Raw genomic sequence first — 23,508 nt, forward strand, 5'->3', positions numbered from 1 at the left:
TTCAGAGTGATACAGCTGCCCAATAGCAGCCATCCCACGTTTAAGTACAAGAAAAATAAAACACTTTCATGCAATTCATATTTAAAAATTCAGAGCCACCCAGAGTGAAGTCAAGAAGGAAGAAAGTACAGTAATGCAGGCATCTGAGATAAACACCAACACGGCATTAGACACACTAGTGTAATGAGTCAATGTTGAACAAAAGATTTCATCTTGCTAACTAATATTAGTTTCAAAACCGTTGTCTTAGAGAAGTCTTGTTTGGGTTATATGAAACTCCTTAAATGGACAATTATCAGAGACTCTGAGTTGAAGGAGAAAATAATAGTGTGAATGATCTTCATGCAACTTCCCTTTTTAAAAACAGAAGTTGAGTCTGTGACACCAAATTTAGAAAGGAGAGTGGATGGCAGCAAATACCACGAGAAAGAGAAAATCATCTATAAATGCAGACGCCCACTGCCATTCTGTTCTTGTACCAATAAATGTGCACTCTTTGACCTTGGATCTGTTCAAACAATGCATGTAGTTAACTGTGCCTAAAGATGAGTCTTAAAGTGAAACATGTTCAGTACATCTTGGAGAGTCCATCAAAACAAAAATCTCAGTTAAAAAAAATACAGAAATCCCCAGTTAGGACTACAGCAGCGATTCCTTGGGCCCAATCACACAAAGCACAGCACAGCCCAGTCATAGGTTTGCAGATAAATGGCTTCTGTGGGTGCGACAGTGGTCAATTCAATACAACTTAATTCCCTTTAGGGAATTCAAGCCCAAATTACTGAAGAGAAACATTGAAATTTAAAAAATTAATCAGATATTAATTTTCCATTTGCTACCACTTATAGCTAGTAGACACCAGGATTTCAGTTTTAGTGGTTAAAATTAATAGCCAAGAGGATACAGAGCCTCAGGTCACTATTTTCACCCTACTACCCGTATGGAGACTGAAAAACACCTTTCAGAAGGTTCATCAGATGAAAAGACCAGAATTAATGAACAGCCATATCATTTTACAGACAAGAATATAAATGTCAATTCTCCCCAAACACCTCAATAAACTAGATGGAATTCTAACTTTAATCCTTAGTGGGGTTTTGTTTTCATGGAGCTTGGGAAAATAATCTTAAAATTCACTGGGAATAGCAAAGGGGTAAAAACAGTTGTGATAAATTTAAATAACAAGTTGGGGGGTGTGTGCTATCAGATATCAGGGCTTACTTTAAAGCCACTGCAATTAAAAGAGTGGTGTTGGCATAGGGACAGATAAACAGATCTAGCTGTTCAGAGTTCAGAATTGAAAGTCCAGAAATAGACCTACACATATATAAAAGTGGGATATATAATTCAAACCAAACTCACTGCCATTGAGTCAATGCTGAGTCATAGCCACCCCCACTGTCCACTTCTGAGACTGTAACTGTTTATGGGAGTAGAAAGCCTAGTCTTTCGCCACGAAGCTGCTGGTGGTTTTGAACTGCCAACCATGTGGATCGCAGCCCTAAGGGTGTGTGTGTGTGTGTGTGTGTGTGTGTGTGTAATTTTCCCCCCCAGATAGATTAAACCTGATCTTTACAAAATAAAACATGGAAACTTTTAGGAGAGAATCCAAGAGAAACGGTCTATGGTCTCAAAATTAGGAAGGTGTGTGGATCATTTTGTTTGCCACCTGCAATCCATTCTCCACAGCTGTTTGCTTAGTTTGGGATCTTACAATGCTGACCCCTAAGGGCTGTATTAGAAGCACCGGTGGTGTGGCAGTTAATGTTTTGGGCTGCTAACTACAAGGTCAGCAGTTTGAAACCACCAACCACTTTCCAGGAGAAAGGACAAAACTTTTGATTCCCGTAAAGAGTGGCGGTCTTAAAAACTCACAGGAGCAGTTCTACTCTGTCCTATAGGGTCACTGTGAGTTGGCAAGGGCTCTATAGTAGTGAATTTTTTTTTTTGAGGGTTGGTATTATGTTCTCTTATTGGCTTTCTTCCAGTTGGGCTCAGCCAAAGGCAGGTACCAGGAGGAACGAGTGGGTCAGGAGAGAGAAGCTGGGGATGGCTTCCCTGCTCCTTCTTGTTTAGGGGTTAATTTCTGCAAGTACCCACCGCCCTCCATCATAGCTCCTGCCTGATGACTCCCTTCTTCAGAACTCCAGCTCTCACGGAGTTCCAGGGACACATATCCCTGCCCCTGCAGGCCTAGTGGATAGAAACAGCTTCCCACTGTTGCTGGTCTCAGATCCTTCAGCTTTTGTCACATCTCTGTAAAAAGCCCCTTATTACAGTCACTTAAGTTGAATCATTTCAGTAGAATTCTGTTTCCTACCTAGACTCTATTAAGAAAAAGACACCCAAGGCACAAACCATAAAGAAAGACTGATCATTTTGATTATATTAAAAATTAAATATCTGTTAAAACGTTGCAAACAAGTAGACCGCAGAAAGATACACGTGATTCATCAACCAAAGATGAGTATCCAGAATTAGTAGTGGAGCTCTTCCTAATCTTTAAAAAAAAGAAAAGAAAAGACATCTGAGGGTAAGTCAAAAAGTACTGCTTTTTATCAGGGTTCCAGTTCATACGGGCACAAGTTTATTCCAAACAAGACGTGTTTAAGCATGTCTCTGTGATCAGTGGACGGCTGCGGGCAAGTTCTCTCAGTCATACACTTGCCTTAGTCCCATAAGGTGCCTTCAAGAAAAGGGCCTAATCAATAGTACAGTGGCTTCAAAGGGATCTGCTAGGCCAGTCAGATCAGTAGATCAGATTGGCAACAGTTTTTTGGGATCCCCAAGGGGTCATTTTGATAGATGTTTTAAGAAAACGGGGAACTGCACTGATGAGAAAAAGGGCAGGAGAACTGTGCTGGGGAATTTTTCCCATCACAGTGCAATTCACCTGCTCCGTCTTTGAGGGCAGCAAGGGCTATCCAAAGAGAATTTCAAGAATTTCTTGGGGAAACAGTACCCCATGCACCCTCCAGCTCTGATCTTGCCCTCTCGGACTTCTTTTTTGTTCTCCAAACTTAAAGACTATAAAAGGGACAAGATTGAACCCTGCAAGGGTACCAACTCTGCTGTTTTGACAAGTAGAATAAAGAGCAAAGAATTCTTTAGGGAAGGGTTAGAAAGATGGGAATACCTTCTGCAGAAGTGTACAGACCTAGACTGAACAGAAACAATAACTTCACATTGATTGTATACATATTAACGAAGGTTTCTATGATTTTTCAGCAATACTTCTTTTGACTTACCATCATAAAAATAGTATAAGATGCTGAAAGAGGAATTTCAAATGTCTAATAAGCATGAGGGGGAGAAATACTATGCCTTATCAATAATGAGAAAAATGCAAATTATGAAAAGACATTCCATAGCTATCAGACTGATAAATCCTTTTGACATTATCAAATATTGATGATACTGTTGATAAAAAACGGCACTTTCATAAACCGTTGGTGGGTATGTATGTTGGTGTGGTCACTTTTGAAGATATCTAGTCAGTAGATATTTTTTGGCATTATCTAGTGCGTAATGCAGGCTTGGGTCCCTGAGAAAATGAAGCACTACTGAAAACGACTCAAGATCCTATTTCCTCCATGATACCAGAGATGGTACAATAAATACCAGTGGTGCACTAGCAAGTGTTTGCCAAATTTTCTCATAGACACTGCCCCCGAGGCTGGTTCCAACCCTCCCAATTGGACTCATTTGGGGGAGACATGTGCCCGGTTGCTCTGAGGAGTGAAGGGTGGTCTCGGGCTCCAGCCCTCACCTGAACCGTTCTGCATGCAGAGGACATCAGTTAATGCAGTACGCATGAGAAGGCTTCCATAACTTTATGAAAAGATAGAACTAGACGACGTGCGCGCGCCCTCTCCCTCCTCCACCACTGCCGCCTCCTTCTTCTGCCGCTCCTGGAGCTGCCTGTGTGCTCGTTTGGTGCGGACCTGGTACCTCTTTTGTGAAGCGGCAGCTGAGGAGACTTCGGCGCTCGCCATGGCCGACGAGAAACCCAAGGAAGGAGTCAAGACTGAGAACAACGATCATATTAATTTGAAGGTGGCGGGGCAGGATGGTTCCGTGGTGCAGTTTAAGATTAAGAGGCATACGCCACTTAGCAAACTAATGAAAGCCTATTGTGAACGACAGGGTTTGTCAATGAGGCAGATCAGATTCCGATTTGACGGACAGCCAATCAATGAAACAGACACACCTGCACAGTTGGAAATGGAGGATGAAGATACAATTGATGTGTTCCAGCAGCAGACAGGAGGCGTCTTCTAAAAGGGAGCCTGCTCCTTTCCTCCAGAACTCTCTTCCTACCGACCAAGAATCCATTCTCTATTAGAAAACCACAATTTGGTTGCACCACCTCCTGACGACTACAGTATAGTTTTCTCTTATTTCCCCTTCCCCATTCCTTTATTGTACATAAAGTAACTGGTGCATGTGCACACGCATATTGCATTTTCCCCTTTGTTTATTTTGTTTTTGTTTTTTTACTAAATGGCCAATGGTATGTTTTGATCGACACCAAGTGGAGATGGGATGGGGAAACACTGGCTCTGTGAAAACCCCCCCTTCGCCATCAGCGGCATGCTCACTCAGCTCCTCTCTCTATATTCCAGTAAGTTATTTTGCTCTCACTGTTTAACAAAAACAAAAAACAATGACATAAAAAAATCCTTGCATACCTTGTTGGATTGGAGAATTTTAATGTTTTTCATTTATCATTGTAAAACCAAGGACAATTTTATAACTTTTTTGTACGTAGCTGTTACATGTAGGGCAATCTGTCTTTAAGTAGGGGTAAATTACTCTCAAAGAAATGAAGCCTGGATAGTTTTCCCTTCAAGTCAAGCGTCTTGTTGTTTAAATAAACTTCTTGTTTAAAAAAAAAAAAGAAAAGATAGAACTAAAAGATAGTAGAACTTCCCCACACGTGTGTGGAAAATATGAGGGAAGCCCCCTCATATATAGTATAATATCATTCATGGAACATATTTTAAAACATGTCAAATGTTGTTGTATGTTATAAATATACATGGGAGCTTATTCCATTACCTTTCAATTCAATTTTTCCATGAAAAGTCTGAAGGCTCCTTGTATATGAATATGACTGCATGATAAAAGTGTATTATTGTTGTAAGCCATCAAGTCAATACTGACCGGGACTCTGTGTGAGAGAATAGAACCTGCGCCAAAGGGTTTCCTAGGCTGAAATCTTTATGGGACCAGAGTGGCCAGTGGGTTCAAATAGCCCCTTATGGGTTAGCTGCTGAATGCTTCACCTATGTGCCACCAAGGCTCTTTAATAATGTACTATAGATTTTTAAAAATCAGGCAAGTGGTCACCTTGGGGAAGGGCCCAAGAAATCGTATTGGAAGATATTTAAGCAGCTTCTCTTCTATTTATACTGCTTATGTTTAAAAAAAACATCAAAAGCTAATAAATGTGTCATAATGAACTATTTCAGTCTATTATTTTACATTTCATTCGATTAAAATATATTTTTTCTTTACTCCTTATGCCATGAAGTAGAACCTCATAAGTTTTCTCCCTTACAATTTCCAATACTTATTAATAAAGCAGTAGTAGTATTTCAAGCATTCATTCAGTCCCTCTGATTCCAGTAATATACAATTTATTCCTTTCCCTTATTTTGATATATTTTTTCTCTTTGTCTCTTAGCAAAAACTATAAAGCTCAATGCGAATACTAAAATAACCTAAAATTCTTCAGAGGAATCTCAGCTGATAAGGCCAGTGTAAGAAAATAATTGGTTTAAAACCGTGTTTTAAGTATAATTCTTACTTGCCAAACTAGATTCTAACCCAACTATAAAGGATAAATGGTTACCTCCAAAACATGGAAGGCTTTTGGTTACTTCTTAAATATACCAAAGAAGTCATTTAGCATTAAAAAGTGAAATCTTGTTTTCTGTGTTCTTGTTTTTAAAGGAAACACACTTTCCCAATGAAATTTAACAACAAAAAAATCTTTCACTCTTCTCCGGTGACCACCAACTGCTACCCCAAAAGCATTTGGGTTCTTTTTTGTTATGTCTCTTGATGTGGGGCTCAGGGAGATGGAAACCGCATGCTCTCTTGACTTGTGGGGAGAAGATGCTGCCTCAGTGCCCACAGAGTGCGGCCCTTGTCTAAAGAGATTGTCTTGAAATAAGCCTATGTTTTAAGTGCACACGTTTCTGTGAGCGAGCAGGCATTCTGAAGCTAGGTGGTTCTAAATAAAGAACTCTAGTCAACAACAGGAAATAACTCCCACAGAAAAAAGGGGCAGAATACAAACTCTCACCAACTCTTGTACACAGTTCACAACGGCCTTTTGTTCCATGCACATTAAGCCTGCAATTTTGACGGTTCAGAGCATGCCTGGCTGTTCACGCAGCAACCCAAGCTTTCTCTCCCTCTCATTGGGGTCCTGGCCGTCTTCCCTCAGAGGAAGGGAGCCTCACAACGTCTTACTATGAAAGAGCCATCCAGAAAATGGAATGGCTTCTCGTCTAAAAATGTACCATTATTATTTCTTAATAATAATAACTTCCCAAGGGGGGTGGGGGGAGGATTCTTGGTTTAAAACCCCAATTTTTCACTGACTACATACAACTATGTATATACACATACATTTGCTCTACAGGAGGATGTTCACTTGCAGCATACGTTTCTACCTCTATCAACAAGGACACATCATCTCAAGGATACAAGTCCAGATGGGTGGCTTTATCAACTCTTTAACAGCGACATTCAACAGATCATGCCTCTAGAAGCCAAAATGGCATTCTACTCCAAGGCCCCCATCCCGAGTGTTTAGAAGACTAAGGAAAAAATTTTTTTTAATCTAGATCTCAAGCCAACCAAAGAGAAGGTTGGTGGTTTTCAGAGTCGGCCAATCTTCCTTGAGTGGATCAGGGGCATCCATCGAGTTCACAGCACAGGGTCTCCAGACCCGGAAATGGGCCAGACCAAAGCAGCCCCTGCCTGGTTCCAGATTACTGCCTCTTCCCTCTCCTGTACATTCGGCCTTGCCCTCTCCACGGGCTCTTCCTGCAGTCAATAAATTATGGGCTCAAAGCTCTATCCGCACTTTTGAAATAAGAAGCAATCCTCCCCCAAACAATTCTACATGAATGCTGGTGGCAGCTCCTGTCTGTATCCTTCAGAGCTTCATTCTTCCTCCCAGGCAGGCGGGCCTCTGGCTCAGTGAAGGCCATCCCAGGAAAGAGTATAAACACTCCCGCCCCTGCACTGTCCTGGCCTGCGGACACGTCTTCACTCCTCCTGTTACCTGCCCTTAGCAATTGACATTGCTGATCACCTCCTTCCTCCTCGGTTCCTTTTGGTGATTTTGGTCAAACTACAGCTTCCGGGTTCTAATCTCTCTGGCCACTCTTAGCTTCCTTCCTTTGCTCTCTCCCCTTTCTCAGGCCTCCTCAGCTTTAAATAATTTTTTTTTTTTAATCACCTAAGGTTGCAATGTGGAACCTGTCAGGGGAATGGTCGTGGGTAGGGGTTGGGGTGGCTGGGTAGGGTAGCTAACTGGTCAGGAAAGTTGGAAGGTATGAATATTTTGAAATATTCTCAGCTGCTTATCTCTAAATCAGTGCTTCCCAAAGTGGGTGCTACCACCCGTGTGTGTGTGTGTGTGTGTGTGTGTGTTATGTGTGTGTATGCTGGGATGATCCAGCGGGGCTGGAAAAGTAGATCCTCCTACTTCATCGTGGTATGAGCTATAGTACAAAAGTTCTTCACTGCCAGGAGAGCACTGAGTAATTTCTGTTGCTGAAGGGGGTGGGAAATGGGGGCCAGGTAGGCCACATAAGTTTAGGAACCTATGATCTAAATGTTTGCCTCCCCATGACCTGATTTGGGCCCCTCTTCTCTTCTTCTCACCCTATAGTCTCTCCCTGGGCAACCTTACCCACTCTCAGGGCACCTAAATACAAACGACTCACGGATCAAACACCTTTCTCCCTGAGCTTCAGATCCGACGCTTGCATGTAGGGAGGCTATGTAGCTCAGTTTTTGAGGAGCACTTCTGTTCACATTGGTTGGCCTTTGTAAGTGTTAATAGCACTCTTTTTGTGCAACAATGTTTTTCTCTCTCTTTTTTTAATCATTTTACTGAGGTTCATACAATTCCCATCACAATCCACACATACATCAATTGTGTAAAGCATATTTGTACATTAGCTGCCCTCATCATTCTCAAAACATTTGCTCTCCACCCAAGCCCCTGGCATCAGGTCCTCACTCCCCGCTGTGTTTCTCTTTATAGATAGACTTTCTGGCCCTAGATTTTTAGTTCTGCCAAGATTACTTGCTAGGCCACAATCTTGCAGGGATTGATTGGTTGCTATGCAAATTAGTTAACTATGGCCTGCCTAACTGGTCAGTTCATAGTTTGGGTGGGAGGAATAGGCTTATTAAAGGGCAAATCCCACAGAGGTTTAGAGGGACTTTGCTAGCACTGGGAGAGGAAGAGCTAAACAGACAGACAGAGTGTGTGGTATGAGCTGTAACACTGACTATGGTGAAAGAAGGCCTAGTGTGTGAGTGGAAGGAACCAGGAGACCAGCTTAGATAGCAACACTGGGCTCCTCAGCCCACAGGGCAAAGTGGCTGCAGTAGGCTTGCTGATCCATGGAGCACAAGTGCTGAGACTCTATGGGCAGGAGGCTTGCTGGCAGAGTAGGGCATGTCTGGGTACTTGTCAGCAATGCTAAAGAGTTTAACACTGGCCCAAGCAGGGGAGCGCCTGAGAGGGCCCAGCAGCAGAGGCCATTGGCTGGTTTGGCCAAGGGAAGGTTATCCTTCCTGAGAAATGTGGTTTGCTTGCGGATACAGTTGAGAAAGATCTGAGAGCTATCTTAGTTGGTAGCTGTTCTGATTGATAAATTGTATCCATTTCCCTAAGTTTTTCCATTTACTTGTAGGTTAATCCTGAGTTGTAGCCTGTTACTTCCCTAATAAATCCATGGTAGCAGGCATGGTCTGTGAATTTGTGTGGCCACTAAGAAGTTGGAGAGTAGAGGTATAACCAACTCTAACTCAGGAATAGGCCTTGGGCTGGTGGAGATTTGCATCCTACCTCATCAATGTTGACAAGTCTGATGCTACTAAATTACACAGCTCTTGCATTCAAAGCATGCCTGGTTTGAAATAATAGAAGCAATAACCTATTAGACATCTCCAGTGGATATCATAAAGGCATGACCAACTCAGATCATCTAAAATTGTCTAAATTATTATAAGTCTGTCTGTCTATTTGAATGTACAGATATGATTAAGGTGCCACATCCCTATGGATGTCTGAGTTGGAAAGCTGAAATTCATAGTATCTCTCTTTTCTTTGCTCTCATGTTCAATCAGCCAAAAAGTCCTATCATTTTTACCTCTAAAATGTCTTTCAAATAAGTCCCCTCTTCTAGACTTCTCCCACTACTGGCCTAGAGCCCTGGCAGTGTAGTGGTTACACGTTGGGCTGCTAACTGCAAGGTTAACAGTTCAAAACTTCAAAGACGGGGCTTCCTACTCCTACAAAGAATTACAGGCTCAGAAACTCCTAGGGGGCAGTTCTGCTCTGTCCTACAGGGTCACTTGATGGCAGTGAGTAAGAGCCCTAGTTGTCTGTCATGCAGCAATCTGTCTCCCTACTTCCAGTCTTAAATATTCTCCTCTGATCTAGCTGCCATACCACCTCTTGTGCACCAGGAAGCATGCCAGGGGCTGGCCACACAGGGATAACAAAGTGATGCTCCCCTGAGCTGAGAGGGAAGACAAACTTGTGGAGACAGAGGCATGCCCTGGTGACATGAAACACGTGGATAGCCACAGAACCTGCTGGGGTGAAAGTGGTCAGGGGTGGAGTCAAATGTAAAGGGGCATTAGTAAGGAACACGGTGAGGCGGGTTTTGGTCCTCATAGCCATACAGCACAGACCGGGAGGTGAGAGCTACCCTGTGCTCTGGGTCCGGATGTACAGGGCATAGCTATCTATAAACCTGGAGTGTCTGGCTGGGACAAGTCGAGGAAGGCTTCAGATGCCACATCAAGGGATCCAGCCTTCCAACTGGACATCCCCTTATAGAAGGGTTGCGGGGAGGAGACAAGCCGGTCAGGGTGCAGTGTAGCAACGATGAAACATACAACTTTCCTCTAGTTCTTTAATGCTTTCCTCCCCCCGCCCGCCGGACCGCCCATTATTATGATCCCAATTCTACCTTACAAATCGGCTAGACCAGAAGATGTACACTGGTACACTGGGAATCTAGGACAGATGAACCCCTCAGGACCAGTGGTGAGAGTGGCCATACGGGGAGGGTGGAGGGAAGGTGGGGTAAAAAAGGGGAACCAATCACAAGGATCTACAGAAAATCCCCTCCCTTGGGGACGGACAGCAGAAAAGTGGGTGAAGGGAGATGTCAGGCAGTGTAAGATATGACAATAATAATTTATTAATTATCAAGGGTTCATGAGAGAGGGAAGGCAGGGAAGAGGGGGGAAAATGAGGGGCTGATACCAAGGGCTCCAGTAGAAAGCAAATGTTTTCAGAATGATGATGACAACAAATGTACAAATGTGCTTGACACAATGGATGGATGATGAAAAGAGTTGTACGAGCCCCCAATAAAATTATTTTTTTTATAAAGGGAGGTGGGATCCGGCCTTCATATTTTGCCGAATGTGAGGAGTCTTGAAGAGATTTTCTGTGGGGGCGTGGAGTGATTCTGATTTTCCTCTTAGGGTGTTACCTCTGCTATCCCTGAATTTGACAGAACGAACCTAAATTTTAGTTAGAATAACCAACAGTGAGGGGGAAAAAAGTTCAAGGAGAGATATTAAGTGTGCTAAATACCTGCAATAATTAGCAGAGTTGGGTTCTAGCCAAAGGAAAATACAAATGGACCTACACTGAAAAGCCCCAAACATCTTCATAGAGATACAGGTTCCTTGTTGCTGGCTGCTGATGAGCTGGCCCCCAGAGAGATCACCAGGTCTTTCGTCTTAGTCCAGTTTTGCTGGGAGTTCTGCTGAAATCTGTTCAGCGTGGTACTAACACACAAGCCTCCCCTACAGCTGGGTAGTGACTGTGCAGAAAGTACACTGGCTGTGAGTTGGGCCTGTGTCTCCTGCGTGGAAGGTGGGCCTTTTGTCACTGACTCACCACTGCCTCCACAGAGAGACCTTTAAAACATGATAAAGGCGGCATTTCAGGTAATGGTAAAAGGAAGGGGTATATAGTACAGTTTACTATTTATGGAGGGAAACGGATGTTAGGCTCTTGTCTTACACGATATGGTGAAACAGATTAACTAAAGAAGCTCTTTAATTAAGATACTTAATTAAGAATAATTAATTAAAATATTAATAATGAATAAAAGTACTAAAATAAATTACAAGTGAATATTTTATCTTAGAAGGAGACAAAGCCTTTTCAAACAGCACAAAAAGAACTCTTGAGAAAATAGTGACTACATTAAAAAGTAAACAATATGGTTAAGAGTACCACAAAATAGACATGCCACTGGACAAACTGACAAAGGAAAAGTGTGAGAAGATACAAATTAACAAATAAGCTGGGTGTTATTACAGCAGAACCACCTAAGATAGAAAGGATTATAATACATATCCTGAAAAATTATACACGTCAACAAGTTTGAAAACCTAGAAAAAGAAAATGTCTACAACCACACTAAGAAAATTTGAACAGACCCATTACAAAAGAAGATCTATAAAAGGTTATTTAAAAAAAAAAACCCTCACAGTCACCACAACAAAAAAGTCCGGGCTCAGACGGTTTCATTGGAGAATTCTACCAAACACTCAGAGAACAGTTGACACGAATCCCACCCAAACTACTCCAGACTATAGAAAAGAAGGGACTGCTCCCAGATTCATCCTACGAAGCCAGCATAACCTGGATACTAAAGCCAGGCCAAGACACCACTAAAAAAGGAAATTATACACCAGTAGCCCTCAAGGATATGAACACAAAAACTCTCAAGAAAGCTCTAGTCAACAGAATTCAACAGCACATCAATATATATTGGATAGTTCAACATTAGAAAATCAATCAGTATAATCCAACACATACATAAAACAAAGGAATCTTATGATCATTTCAGTTGTCACAGAGAAAGTATTTGATAATATCCAAATATCCTTTGAACCCACCCTCCTTTAAAAGGAAAAAATACCTCTCAGCAAAATAGAAATAGAAGAAAAATTCCTCAACATAATTAAAGGGACATATACAAAACCAACAGCCAGCATTGTTCTCCATGGAAAGAGAATGAAGGCATTCCCCTTGAGGAGGAGAATGAGACCAGCAATGCGGAGGCCCGCTATCATATCCCTGCTTTGATTGAGTGGTGTACTAGAAGGCCTAGCTAGAATAATTAAGACAAGAAACAGAAATCATGGGTATCCAAATTGGTAAGGAAGAAGTAAAACTATCCCTATTTGCAGATAACATGGTTCTATACAGTATCTCTACAAATCACTACAATTAATTTAGCAAGTGACTACTTTGAGGACTAAGGTGTGCCTGTCCCAAGCCATCATGTTTTCACTGGCCTTATATGCACGTGAATGTTGGACACTGAACAAGAAAGGCCAAAAAAGAATCAAAGCATTTGAGTTGTGTTGCTGGAGAAGAGTACTGAAAGTACTATGGACTGCCAAAAGGGCAAACACATCTGTCTTGGAAGAAGCCCAGGTGCTCCTCAGAGGCAAGGATAGCGAGAATTCATCTTACATACTGTGGACATGTCAGGAAAGACTAATTCCTGGAAAAGGACATCATGATTGGTATGTGCAACCATGTTCATTCCAGCATTATTCACAATAGCAAAAAGATAGAAACAACCTAAATGTCCATCCATGGACGACTAGATAAACCGTGGTGTGTACATACAGTGGAATACTATAATTAACAAAGATAATGCTCTATATCCTAGTTTGGTAAACAAACAGTGTCTGGGATCTTGAAAGCTTGCAAGTGGCCATCTATGATACCATTTTTTATCTCTACTCCCATGGAGCACAAGAGAATGAAGTCAATCAAAGGCCCAAAGATGAAACTAGTCCATGGGACCAGCAGCCCACATGCACCAGAGCTAAGATACCCTTGTACTCGGAATTGACACTATAAGGAATTAAAATAGGCCACTTTCAGCCAAACAATAGATTGGCTAATAAAATAAACAACATCATCGATGAGTGATGTGTTCCCTTCAACAATGAACTACGAGACCAAATGGTCAACAACTACCCAAAAGCACAGATGAGGTGGCAAGACGAGAAGGGAATGGAAACAACAGAGCGGAAATGGTGACAAACTGTAACAGTTGGAACCGATGGCAGGACAGGCTGCATAAAGATTAGTACAGGGGAACCTAGTTTGCCATGTAAACTTTCACCTGAAAAACAGTAAAATATTATTTAAAACTGATTTTCAACCTTCCTAATGCCACAAACCCTTAATACATCATGTTGTGGTGACCCCCAACCATAACATTATTTTCGTTGCTACTTCATCACTGTAATTTTGCTACTGTTGTGAATCAGGCGAACGCTGTGAATGGGTTTTTTGACCCCCAAAGGGGTCACGACCCACAAGTTGAGAACTGCTGATTTAACATACTAAAGGAAGGAAGTAAACATGCTTTAGTAGCTCTGAAGGACTCTGTATTTCAATAAACACCTTAGCAATTGAAATGATCCTGAACCGTGAAGAAAAGGTATGAGGCTGTTCAATGCTCTCTGTGGACAAATGCAACAATACCAACAGTGATCATCACATAGGGCAGACTGATGGAGCAAGCTCACAGGAACAAACTATAGGAGGACAAACTTCAGGTACCTCCAAATTCACGTGCCAGAAAGCTAATATGCTGGCACGTGTGTCCTACAAATGATACACTGCTGTGTAAATGATAGCTTTTGTAAATTTACACACTTAGGTTCTGCTGATGTGAGGGAAGTTCGCAAACATCAAAAGAGTGCAATACATCTGTGTTATTTGGGAGACTGAAATCGACATTGTCACCTTCGTGGATGAAGGATGATGATAAATCAATCCATCAACTTCCCGTGCAGTACACAGTCACAACACCACACCTTTCAATGTGTACACTGAGTTTTGTTCATGGCACAACATTTACAAGAAGCCTCAGTGGTGTAATGGCTCAGTGCTCAGCTGCAGAGCGAGAGATTGGTGTTTCAAACCCACCACCTGCTCCTTGGGAGAGAAGGCCTCACAGTGTAATCCCATGGAGATCCCAGCCTAGAAAACAAGTGCAACAAAGTTTTCTCGCTATGAGACAGACTCCACTTGGAACACAGCCACAACATGGTGCTTACAGAAGATAAAGCTCATTGGCACTGTCATTTCATCTGCTCTCCCTGAGACCCCGCCGGCAGAGCCAGCTCCTCTGCACACGCGAGGAACCGAGGCTCACAGAAAACTTCCAAGATGATACATGACCCAGCGGTGACGGCCAGCCTGGAACCCAGATCTGACTCAAGATGCAGTTTTCATTTCCAGGCATGTTATGTAGTAAATACCACTCCACTGAACCACTGGACTGCAGACCTCTGTGAATGCACACGTCTGATGGCCCACGTAGAAAGCAGCCCAAATCAGAAGACATGCTTATTACATACACATTAGTGTCTTCTCTTTCCTTTTAGTATGCGCTCACACTTGCTAAGTTTCTATAAACAGTGTTATGACTACATCTCAAACACTGAAATAGAAAATACTCAGAGAGCCAGTAAACAAAAGTATTAACTTTAGAAAGGAGGGGGGACCAAAAAAAACCAAATAAAAAACCCCAACAACAACAAAACAACCCTTGAGATGTACAAACCGCATGAGAGTTTGGTTGCTTTATGAAATACTGCAGTTACTCCAGAGGTTCATTTTAGTTTTATTTGTATTTTTAGCAAACTACTACATTTCTGTGCTATTTCAACCCACGAGTGCTGATGACACACACAGAGTCTGAAAGGCCAGGCTGCCACAGTCATGCTGCTCAGTGATGTACCTGTCAGGTGTGAAGCTTCGCACTACACCGGGTACAGTCACTCTCACCTTCCCCCACCACGCAAACACACATGGCGTGAACCTCCAGCAGAGTATAGTCTTCCCTTGGCTGGACCCACCCCACTATCTGAAGGAGAGATGCATGAGGTGCAACGGAAGTGAACGGACAGGATTACATCAAGCCACACTCCGTCAGAAACCATCTTCTCTACATTCACAGTGGTGCAAATCTTCACTACACATTTGGCCACTTTTAGACGATTATCTTTGGGTCCTTTTGCAGAGAAACCATAGCGCAGAACATGGAGGATTCTGAGATTGCTTAACATATATTTAGCAAACCATAGCCAATGTCTTTCTGCCATGTCTGAGAACAATGACTCTAGAGCCAGAGGGTCCTGGCACACCCAGCGTTTCACCTTCCAGCTTCACGGTGCCTTGTTGGCCATTGGACTCTGGACTACGTGCTTAAGACTCAATTTCCTCATCTGCACAAAAAAGGGGGATCAACTTGGACTAGCACGGGTGGCCCGGTGTTTCTTGAGGATCAAACGAGATCGCCTATGAAAAGAAGTGAGCACCGTCTCTAACACAATGAGTCACAAAGGGTGGCTGGTCTTGGTATTAGCGATTACTTAGTCACAGAGTGCTTATTAAATTCAGAGCGGTGCTGGTGGTCACCAGTGCTGGAAGGAGTGCCCCCTTGTTGGTGCCCTGCAGCCCCCGCAAGCTCTGCCAACTGTGATGGCTTTTCTGTGAGGGTCTGTGAGGCACGTTCCAGTATATAGCAGGGAGTAGACGGCGCTCCACTCACTTCAGGCCTCGGGTCAGAGTGGAGAGCAGCAAAAAGACGCTGTGACTGGGTAAGTCTCATCATCTGATTAGCATTCCAAATGTACCTCTGTCCGTGAAATCCAATATGAAACCAGCCCCCTTTTTCTCCTTTGTCTGACAAGCATTTCCAGAGTGTCCAGTGGTGCCAGGCCCAAGGCTGAGCTTCAGAAAAGATGCCCATGCAGATAACTAAGATAGTGTCAAACCTTTGGATTGCTAATGATTTGAGATCCGCTCCTCCCAGTCCTTCTGCTGTGAGTAAATTCTGATGCGGAGAATGCATGTGCAACAAAACATGAGATCAGCTTCTTTCTTCCACAGCCTTAAAATGTAAGCAACCAGCACGCCTCTTACCACTTTCATCACTGTAATTGGGCGATAGCATTTGCTTTTTCCATCCAAAAAAAAGCCAGTGATCTTAGGCAAGTGAACTCACAGAAAGAAAATGTACACAAAAATGCGGAAAGTGTTAAGCTTCATTTGGAGTAAATGTACCCGTTTTTCTTCTGTTCCCGTTAACCACTGTGCAGCTAAAACCTCAAGCTCCGAGTTGCTCTCAAAAATACTGCTGTGATTTATGGACATGAGTAACCCCTTAGGCCCATATTTCTAGGCCCACACTAACGAACTTTAGGTCTTGATGAGGTGCTGAGATTTACATTTGTCTGTGAATACATACAGGGGCTTCAAAAAGGTTATGGAAAAATAAAATGTGGAAATAATGGTCTTTTCCAACAAACTTTCTGAAGCCCCTTTATAATGAGAACAAGCGACTTAACTAAGAGTTTACCTTTTTCCTCAAGAAACTGGAAATCTGGAAAGCTAACAAGCAAATTAGAAATGTGGGCGGAGGCAGACCAGGGCTGGTCCGATCACTCAAAGGTACTTGCCTCTATGATCCTCATTAACCTCAGGGTCACAAGACGGCGGCTAACTCTCCCGATATTTCATCCACATTCCAAGAAAGGCTAAAATGAAGAATCATGTCTTCGTGAGACTGTCTTTTTATTCACGAAGGAATAGGCTTCTACTTGTATCTCAGAGGTCAGACAGACACAGAATGTTAGCCACCTCAGCTACAAAGGCCCAGGACATCAAGTATTTTAACTTAGCACATATGTCCCCAAACCAAACCTACTGCCACTGAGTCATTTATGACTCACAGCAACTCTGTGTATGGTTTCCAAGGCTGTAACTCTCCATGGGCACAGAGAGCCTCCTCATTCCCCATTGGAGTGGCTGGCAGGTTTGAATTGTTGACCTTGTGATTACCTGAAAGGGTTGCCCAAGCAAGCACCAAATTTAGCATAGAGCACACAGCGACCCCCAAATAAAATCAGTGGCCCCTTGAGGAGAAACGGAAAGCTGGGGGACAGACACAGCATAAACAATATCATCTGCCATACATGGTTAAGGACTATGATTAGAATTTGTTATCTTATTATGAGAGAAAATAATTAAAATGTCAGGTTATTATGAGTAATTCAAATGCCTTTTTACTGATTGGTAATTAATAGCAATAACCGCACTGGTATTTTGAACTTACTCATAGAGGACTTTTCTCAGAGAGCCTCCATATGCTTTCTACACACAGCAACACTTCTCACACGATCAAAGGAGAACTTTTCCTGAGAATATGTGCACAAATTAAAGAAACAACACAGAGACAGAAAGCGCCAGTCCAATGCTAGATGTACACACACTGCCTTGTTTAATCCTCCCCGGATCTCTGGGAGGTAGACTTGGATCTCACTGGGCCATGAAGAAGCAAGTGTAGGGCTGAAGGACTCTGACTCCAATGGTCCCCACTCTTCTCCACACTGGCAGTTCCTCACAACATCTCTTCAAGATTAAGATCCTTGGTAACATAATACAGGTCAGAGAAATTAAGTTAATTCAGGGATTAGGGAAAGTCATACAGGCTTCTAAAGGCTGTGCAAGAGAAGTGAAATCTGAATCTATTTAGGTTTACCAGAACTGAGTGTGCGGACTGACTCATTATTAACCCAATCCCCTCCTCTGATCAAAGAGATCTGCAAGAATAGCCCTGTGAAGAGCATGCACAGTGAAACAGGGCAAAAGGTCACACAACATTGACAACGGTCAGTACAGTCAAGCTGTCAGTGCTAGACCAAACAAGGGAGGGAGGGGGGAAACAGGGAAGGTTAGGGAGGGGAAGCTTGGGTCACTATGAAACAACTCTCAAAGTTTCATCTAGATGAACTAGAGTCATGTAGAGGCCCTGGGTGGCATCAACTGATAAGCGCTCAACTCCTTGCTAGAAAGTTGGTGGTTCGAACCTACCCCACAGCGCCTGCCTCAGTGGAGAGCTCTGGTAAAATGCTTGCGCAAGAGTACAGCCTTAAAAGCTCTGTGGAGTTCTATTCGGCTCACCCGTGTCTCCATGAGTCTGAATTGACTCAACAACAGCTAAGGCAGTGGTTTCTCAACCTTCCTAATGCCGAGCCCCTTTAATACAGTTCCTCATACAACCATAAAATTATTTTTGTTGTTACTTCATAACTGTAATTTTGCTACTGTTATGAATTGGGCAACCCCTGTGAAAGGGTCCTTTGACCCCCAAAGCATTCGCAACCCACAGGTTGATTACCGCTAAAATAGTTCCTTCATTCAAATAAAAATTCACAAGTAAGCAGCTTTGTCTCAAAAGAAACTTTCAGAGAACATATATGTAACACATTCAAGTCCAGAAGAGAGTCAAACTCAGTAGGATAGTCTACAGTTATCACCATTGCAATTTGTTCCTAAGCATACAAAGTTTCGAGCCCAGAAGAGGTTTATTTTCAAGCCTTGAACCATTCTGTAGACTGGGGGCAATGCATAAGTGCCACATTATTACTAAGCAAAATACTAAAAATGAAAAATGGAAACTATCCTCTGAGCATATACAAAACTCCCATTGCTACCAGGAGAGCTGACCATTAATTAGGAAGGGGAAAAAAATACTCGGAAAAAAATCTCTAGGTTGCCTCTTAAATATTTTATGTGATGTATTAGACAAAATAAGACTGATGAAATATGTAGATTTAAAATATGCATATGTCCAATCATATGACTTAGGTATGTCAGTTCTAACAACAAAATGAAAATGAAGAGGTTGCTTCTCTGATGAATGAGATCGCAGCACTCTGTTCAAAGAAGCAAAGGTAAATTTAATAAGTGTAAATATACTAAATAAAGGTTCTCTTCTCAGTAGGGAAAAAACCCCATGTGAGTAGAAATAAAATTTGGGGAATTCTGGAGTTGTTTCATAATTACTTATGACCCCACAAGTAATGAGAGCAAACATTCTTTATCGGACCAAATTGTCTTTCCATTTACAATGACGTGTTGGGACACAACATATGTACCACTAGCTATGCACTCATCAGGCTTCAAAACAAAATAAATATGTCCTCTCTTTTTAAAACGTATTTCTTTTCAGAAGAATGGGTCCAGAGGGCTGAGGAGCTCATCCAAGCCTTTCACCTGGATGGAAAACTGAGGCCTGGGCAGTTAGCTAAGGTTCCAGGTCACAGAGGCCTGGGGCAGAACTGGGCCGGATCCCAGGCCTTTCAACTGCTGAGGCCACACCAGCCGTTGTTTTTAAAACTGGTATACCAGGCTTAAGCTTGTACGTTATCCTAAGAAAGAGATCTAAGCTTTAGCTCTGTCAGGATCTATAACCTAAAAAAAAAAAAAAGTATGTCAGTACATGCTTCTAAACATGCATTCTGAAACATTACCCAGGTTAATTTGTCCTTTATGAGTGATATTTAATATCTTCATAAGTAGGTAGGGAGGTAAGTATGTAGATAAACATTAGTTCCATTTATTAAGAATATTTGTCTGGTTACAGTAATGAATACATTTCTTTGACTGTGATAGGTATCTTGGGAAGGGTGATCGAATTCTTAATCTTACCAACATAGGCTGACATTTCTTTCTTTCTTTTGGTGTTTGCTTGTGTCTTTAAATTTCTATTCAATACCTCCACACACACACACACACACACACACACACACACACGTAAAACTTTTTCCCCAATGGTTGAAGAAAGACTTGGGTCCCCTAATGTCTTCGTGCGCATTGGGCTTTTGAAACCTGGAAACTGATTGGGTGACATTTAATCTCCGAGATTAAAATCACTTAGTGAATATTGTATTGTTCCACTGTTCTCACTGTCATTTTGGCATTTGGGGCCCCGCTCTGCTGCTTCTGCTGGTGCACTTACCAGCTAATGAAACCTAGCCCAGGAGCAGCTGCCTGAATCTATGTCAAACTGCATCTGGCACCCATCTATCTTCCAGCCATCTAAATGCACCTCTGAAATCATACAAAGGCAGCCGCAGAGCAAGGCCCTGCAGCCACCCCGACACAACAGTCTTTGTTTCATCAGGCCTATAAAGCAATTTCAGGCCTTTTTGTTCTCTTTTTAATTTCCCACATATTTTAGAGTGGCAGCTTTTGAAAGGAATGGGGGAAAGTGTGAGTGTGTGTGTAAGAACCTGAGAACATAAAATATAAAAATACCCTGTGAAAATCTGGTCGACCAGTATGAGCAGAGTTTTGGCTGAAGCAGGACTTTTCGGGGCGGCCAGTGGAGACACACTGGTGCCGGCAGATCCCAGACAAGGAGGCGAGTCTGCTTAAAATTCTTGAATTGTCACGGTTATTAAATACGCCCGCACCACAGAACCTACCAGGACTAAAGGTTTTCTCCATATCAAGCTCTGTTGAATTATCAAAAAAGCTGGTGTTAGCAGAGAATTTTTTTAGGTGCGCATTCAGGGAAAATTATCTTCCAGGTTCATTATGTGAAGAGAGCAGAAAGTTTTCCCTGGCTGAGGGTATATATAAATTATAAAGATTTGCTCCTTTCCAAAATTTTTAATTAGTTGTATAATTGGTGGCAGCTGATTTTCTGCTGTCCTTTGAATGATGAGAAGACCTATATAAAGGCTTGATAATATTTTTCTTTTAACTGCAATGGCTAAGGCTGGAGGCATTAGGAAAGGCATGTAAGAAATCTGTACTACAGGATCTGCGGTGTAAATCGAGTTATAGTTGATGACTAAAACAAACGAATTTTTAGATCAGAAGTTAAGTGGAAAACTAGTGTTTTAAAACTTGGTTTTGTCCTTGAAATGAGCCACTGCACAGCTTCCCACGAAGAATTCTTTCCCTGAGTGTGGAGGTCATTTGTGGCCTTCCCTTTGCCAAACTCAATGATCCTTTTCCGTCCTTCCCTTCGCTGACCTCCACACAGGCGATGCTTGCTTACTTTCCCCACCCCTCCAGGAAACAGTAGGTTCATGCTGACTCCCCAGACCTGACAAGACGGACAGACTTGGTTTTCTTCCTCTCTCCCCGCCACACCTTCTCAGCTTCTGCTGGCTGCTCTCCTCCGGCACAATCTTTAGGTTTCTTTACAATGTATATTTCACCCTTCAGATCTCACGTAGTTTCATGGCCTTGCATACCACATAAATGCTGATACTTCCAATTTTTAAATTTTTACTTTTTTTTTTGTTCTTGTTAACTGAAGGCAGACATAGCAGAACGCACAGCAATTCAGCCCATTTAGACAGAGGGCCTTCCGAGATGTGCACCCATGCTCACACTCTCTCTGAGCCCTTTCTTTGCCAGCACTACAAACCCTCTTGTCACTAAGGTCCCTAGCTCATCTTCAGAGTTGTCACTTTGAACCCCTCGGGTAGTTCCTTAAAGGAACACAAAGCTCAGGGCATTCTTCACTAATTAAGCCACACTACCGTTTGGTGTAAAGATTACTTCAGGAAAAGGGTTTTTGGTGGAAGGTTTAAAACTATTTGGGGATTCATTAAGCCTTAATGGCTCCAGAAAGCCTGAACTCCTAAGTACTCCTCTGCTGAACCCCATATTCAAATACGAGGAGGGGGGTTTCCAAAAGCTCTGGGTGGGGGAGGGGAATTCCTGGATCTTTTATTTCCATTTTTTTTGGATGAACTTTTTGAAGCCCCCTCATATTCAACTGTCCATTCAACATTCAGATGCTTCAACAAACGAGAGCAATGTTTGAAGTGCTCACTCATCCATACCTAGAAATTTCAAAGAGAGCTATTTGGCCAACCCACTGCAAGAGATTCATACTTGCACCCATTCAAAGAAAGGTCACTGCATGTAATATGTAAACTGTCCTACACTGTCTATTAGCATCACGCATAAGTAAGATGTGCAGCACACCTGACCTTCTCAGCACTTGGTTTTCAGAAGGCTACAGTTTACAGCTGGAGGCCGTCCTTCCATTTTGGAGACTTGATCCCAATGCTGCCTCCACTGTGTTCTTCTGGCCGTTCATGAGGCAGTAGGAAAGGCTTTGCCACTGTACATAGTGAGTGAGTGAAACTGGGTCTCTCTCCTCTAGCTAGATCACTGGATTTCATTTAGCAAAAAATGGGGTACCAGGACCTCATGGTCGTCACCATGGTGATCAAAGGGTCCAAGAACCAATCCTGAGTACATTTCTAATCAATAGTGTATGCATCCCAATCATGGTCTCTTTCCCACTTAAACAATCCCACCTGTAATGGTGTGTGGTAGTTACATACTGTGGTGTCAATTGGGACTTGAGAAGATTAAAAATGAAGGGGTGGAGTCTAGTCTGTCAATTGGGTCACAGCCAAAGCCCTCTGTGTGGGCATGGCCTTCTCCTGAGGGTTCTGAGAACTCCAGGATTTTCTCCTTGGAGGCAGGAGACACACTCTCTTCTGGTGTGTTGCTCTACTGACAAGACACATGGCACTATTCTGACAGACCCCATGTCCTGGGAACTGGAGGAGCCAGCACTGAGATGCTTCTAGATGCCACTGGATCCATAAGACTTTGCACCCACTGGCCTGTGATATTCCTGCAATTGGCATCACTGCATGTGTTTCATGTGTCTGGGAGGACTTTATAGATTGGTATCAGATAGATGGACTATAATCGGATTTATGGACTTGATCTAGACTGGGTTGGGATGTTTTCTCAATATTCAACTGCTCTTGTATTTAAACTTTTTCATACATATGAGTGTCAATGGATGTTTCTCTAGTCTACCCAGACTAGCACACAGTGATAAACTGATCTGCTGCCAATCACGATTTTGCCGCATGCTGTTCTCTTAAATTGGTCATCACAAAAAACAAGATTCAAGCAAAACTGATTTTATGAAAAATTCACTGTGACCAGAGAGCGCCTTCCCAGGTGACACACTTGGTACACTAACTCAGAGCAAGATGCTCTTGCTGGATGCTCTTGCCTCTCAGGAAAAATGCATACTATGAGAGCTCCATTCTGCAATTCTGGTTTTGTTTGTTTTAGTCTCTCCATAGAGCAACTCACAGAGGTGCCTGAATTCCCTTAGAGTGAGAGAATAAGAGAAGGCGTAAGTAAGATGGAAGTCACAATCGTTTAAAAGACTAAATGTTGTAAGCAACAACCTATCACTTCCACTGTATGCTCTGTTAGACATGAGTCAGTACATCAGTCCATAAACCAAAATCAAACTCATAAAGTCAATTCTGACTCATAATGACCCAATAGGATGGAGCGGAACTGCCCCTGTGGGTTTCCAAGACCATACA

General features: G+C 42.6%; 2 protein-coding genes across 3 annotated transcripts in view; one reads left to right on the top strand and one right to left on the bottom strand.

Annotated features, from left to right (window-relative positions):
* The window catches only part of SERTAD2 (SERTA domain containing 2), a 137,711-nt gene that overhangs the window by 31,490 nt on the left and 82,713 nt on the right, over nucleotides 1-23,508 (bottom strand). The gene's annotated exons all lie outside the window — the stretch shown is intronic.
* LOC142430683 (small ubiquitin-related modifier 2) lies at nucleotides 3,861-4,464 on the top strand. The gene has a single exon (XM_075535695.1). It carries the CDS (start codon nucleotides 3,994-3,996, stop codon nucleotides 4,279-4,281), a length of 288 nt encoding a protein of 95 aa, XP_075391810.1. The 5' UTR covers nucleotides 3,861-3,993; the 3' UTR covers nucleotides 4,282-4,464.

The sequence above is a fragment of the Tenrec ecaudatus genome, chromosome 17, assembly GCF_050624435.1.
Source record: "Tenrec ecaudatus isolate mTenEca1 chromosome 17, mTenEca1.hap1, whole genome shotgun sequence".
Lineage (NCBI taxonomy): Eukaryota > Metazoa > Chordata > Mammalia > Afrosoricida > Tenrecidae > Tenrec > Tenrec ecaudatus.

Coding starts and splice junctions, on each gene's coding strand:
- LOC142430683 (XM_075535695.1), top strand. CDS start 3,994: ATGGCCGACGAGAAACCCAAGGAAGGAGTCAAGACTGAGAACAACGAT.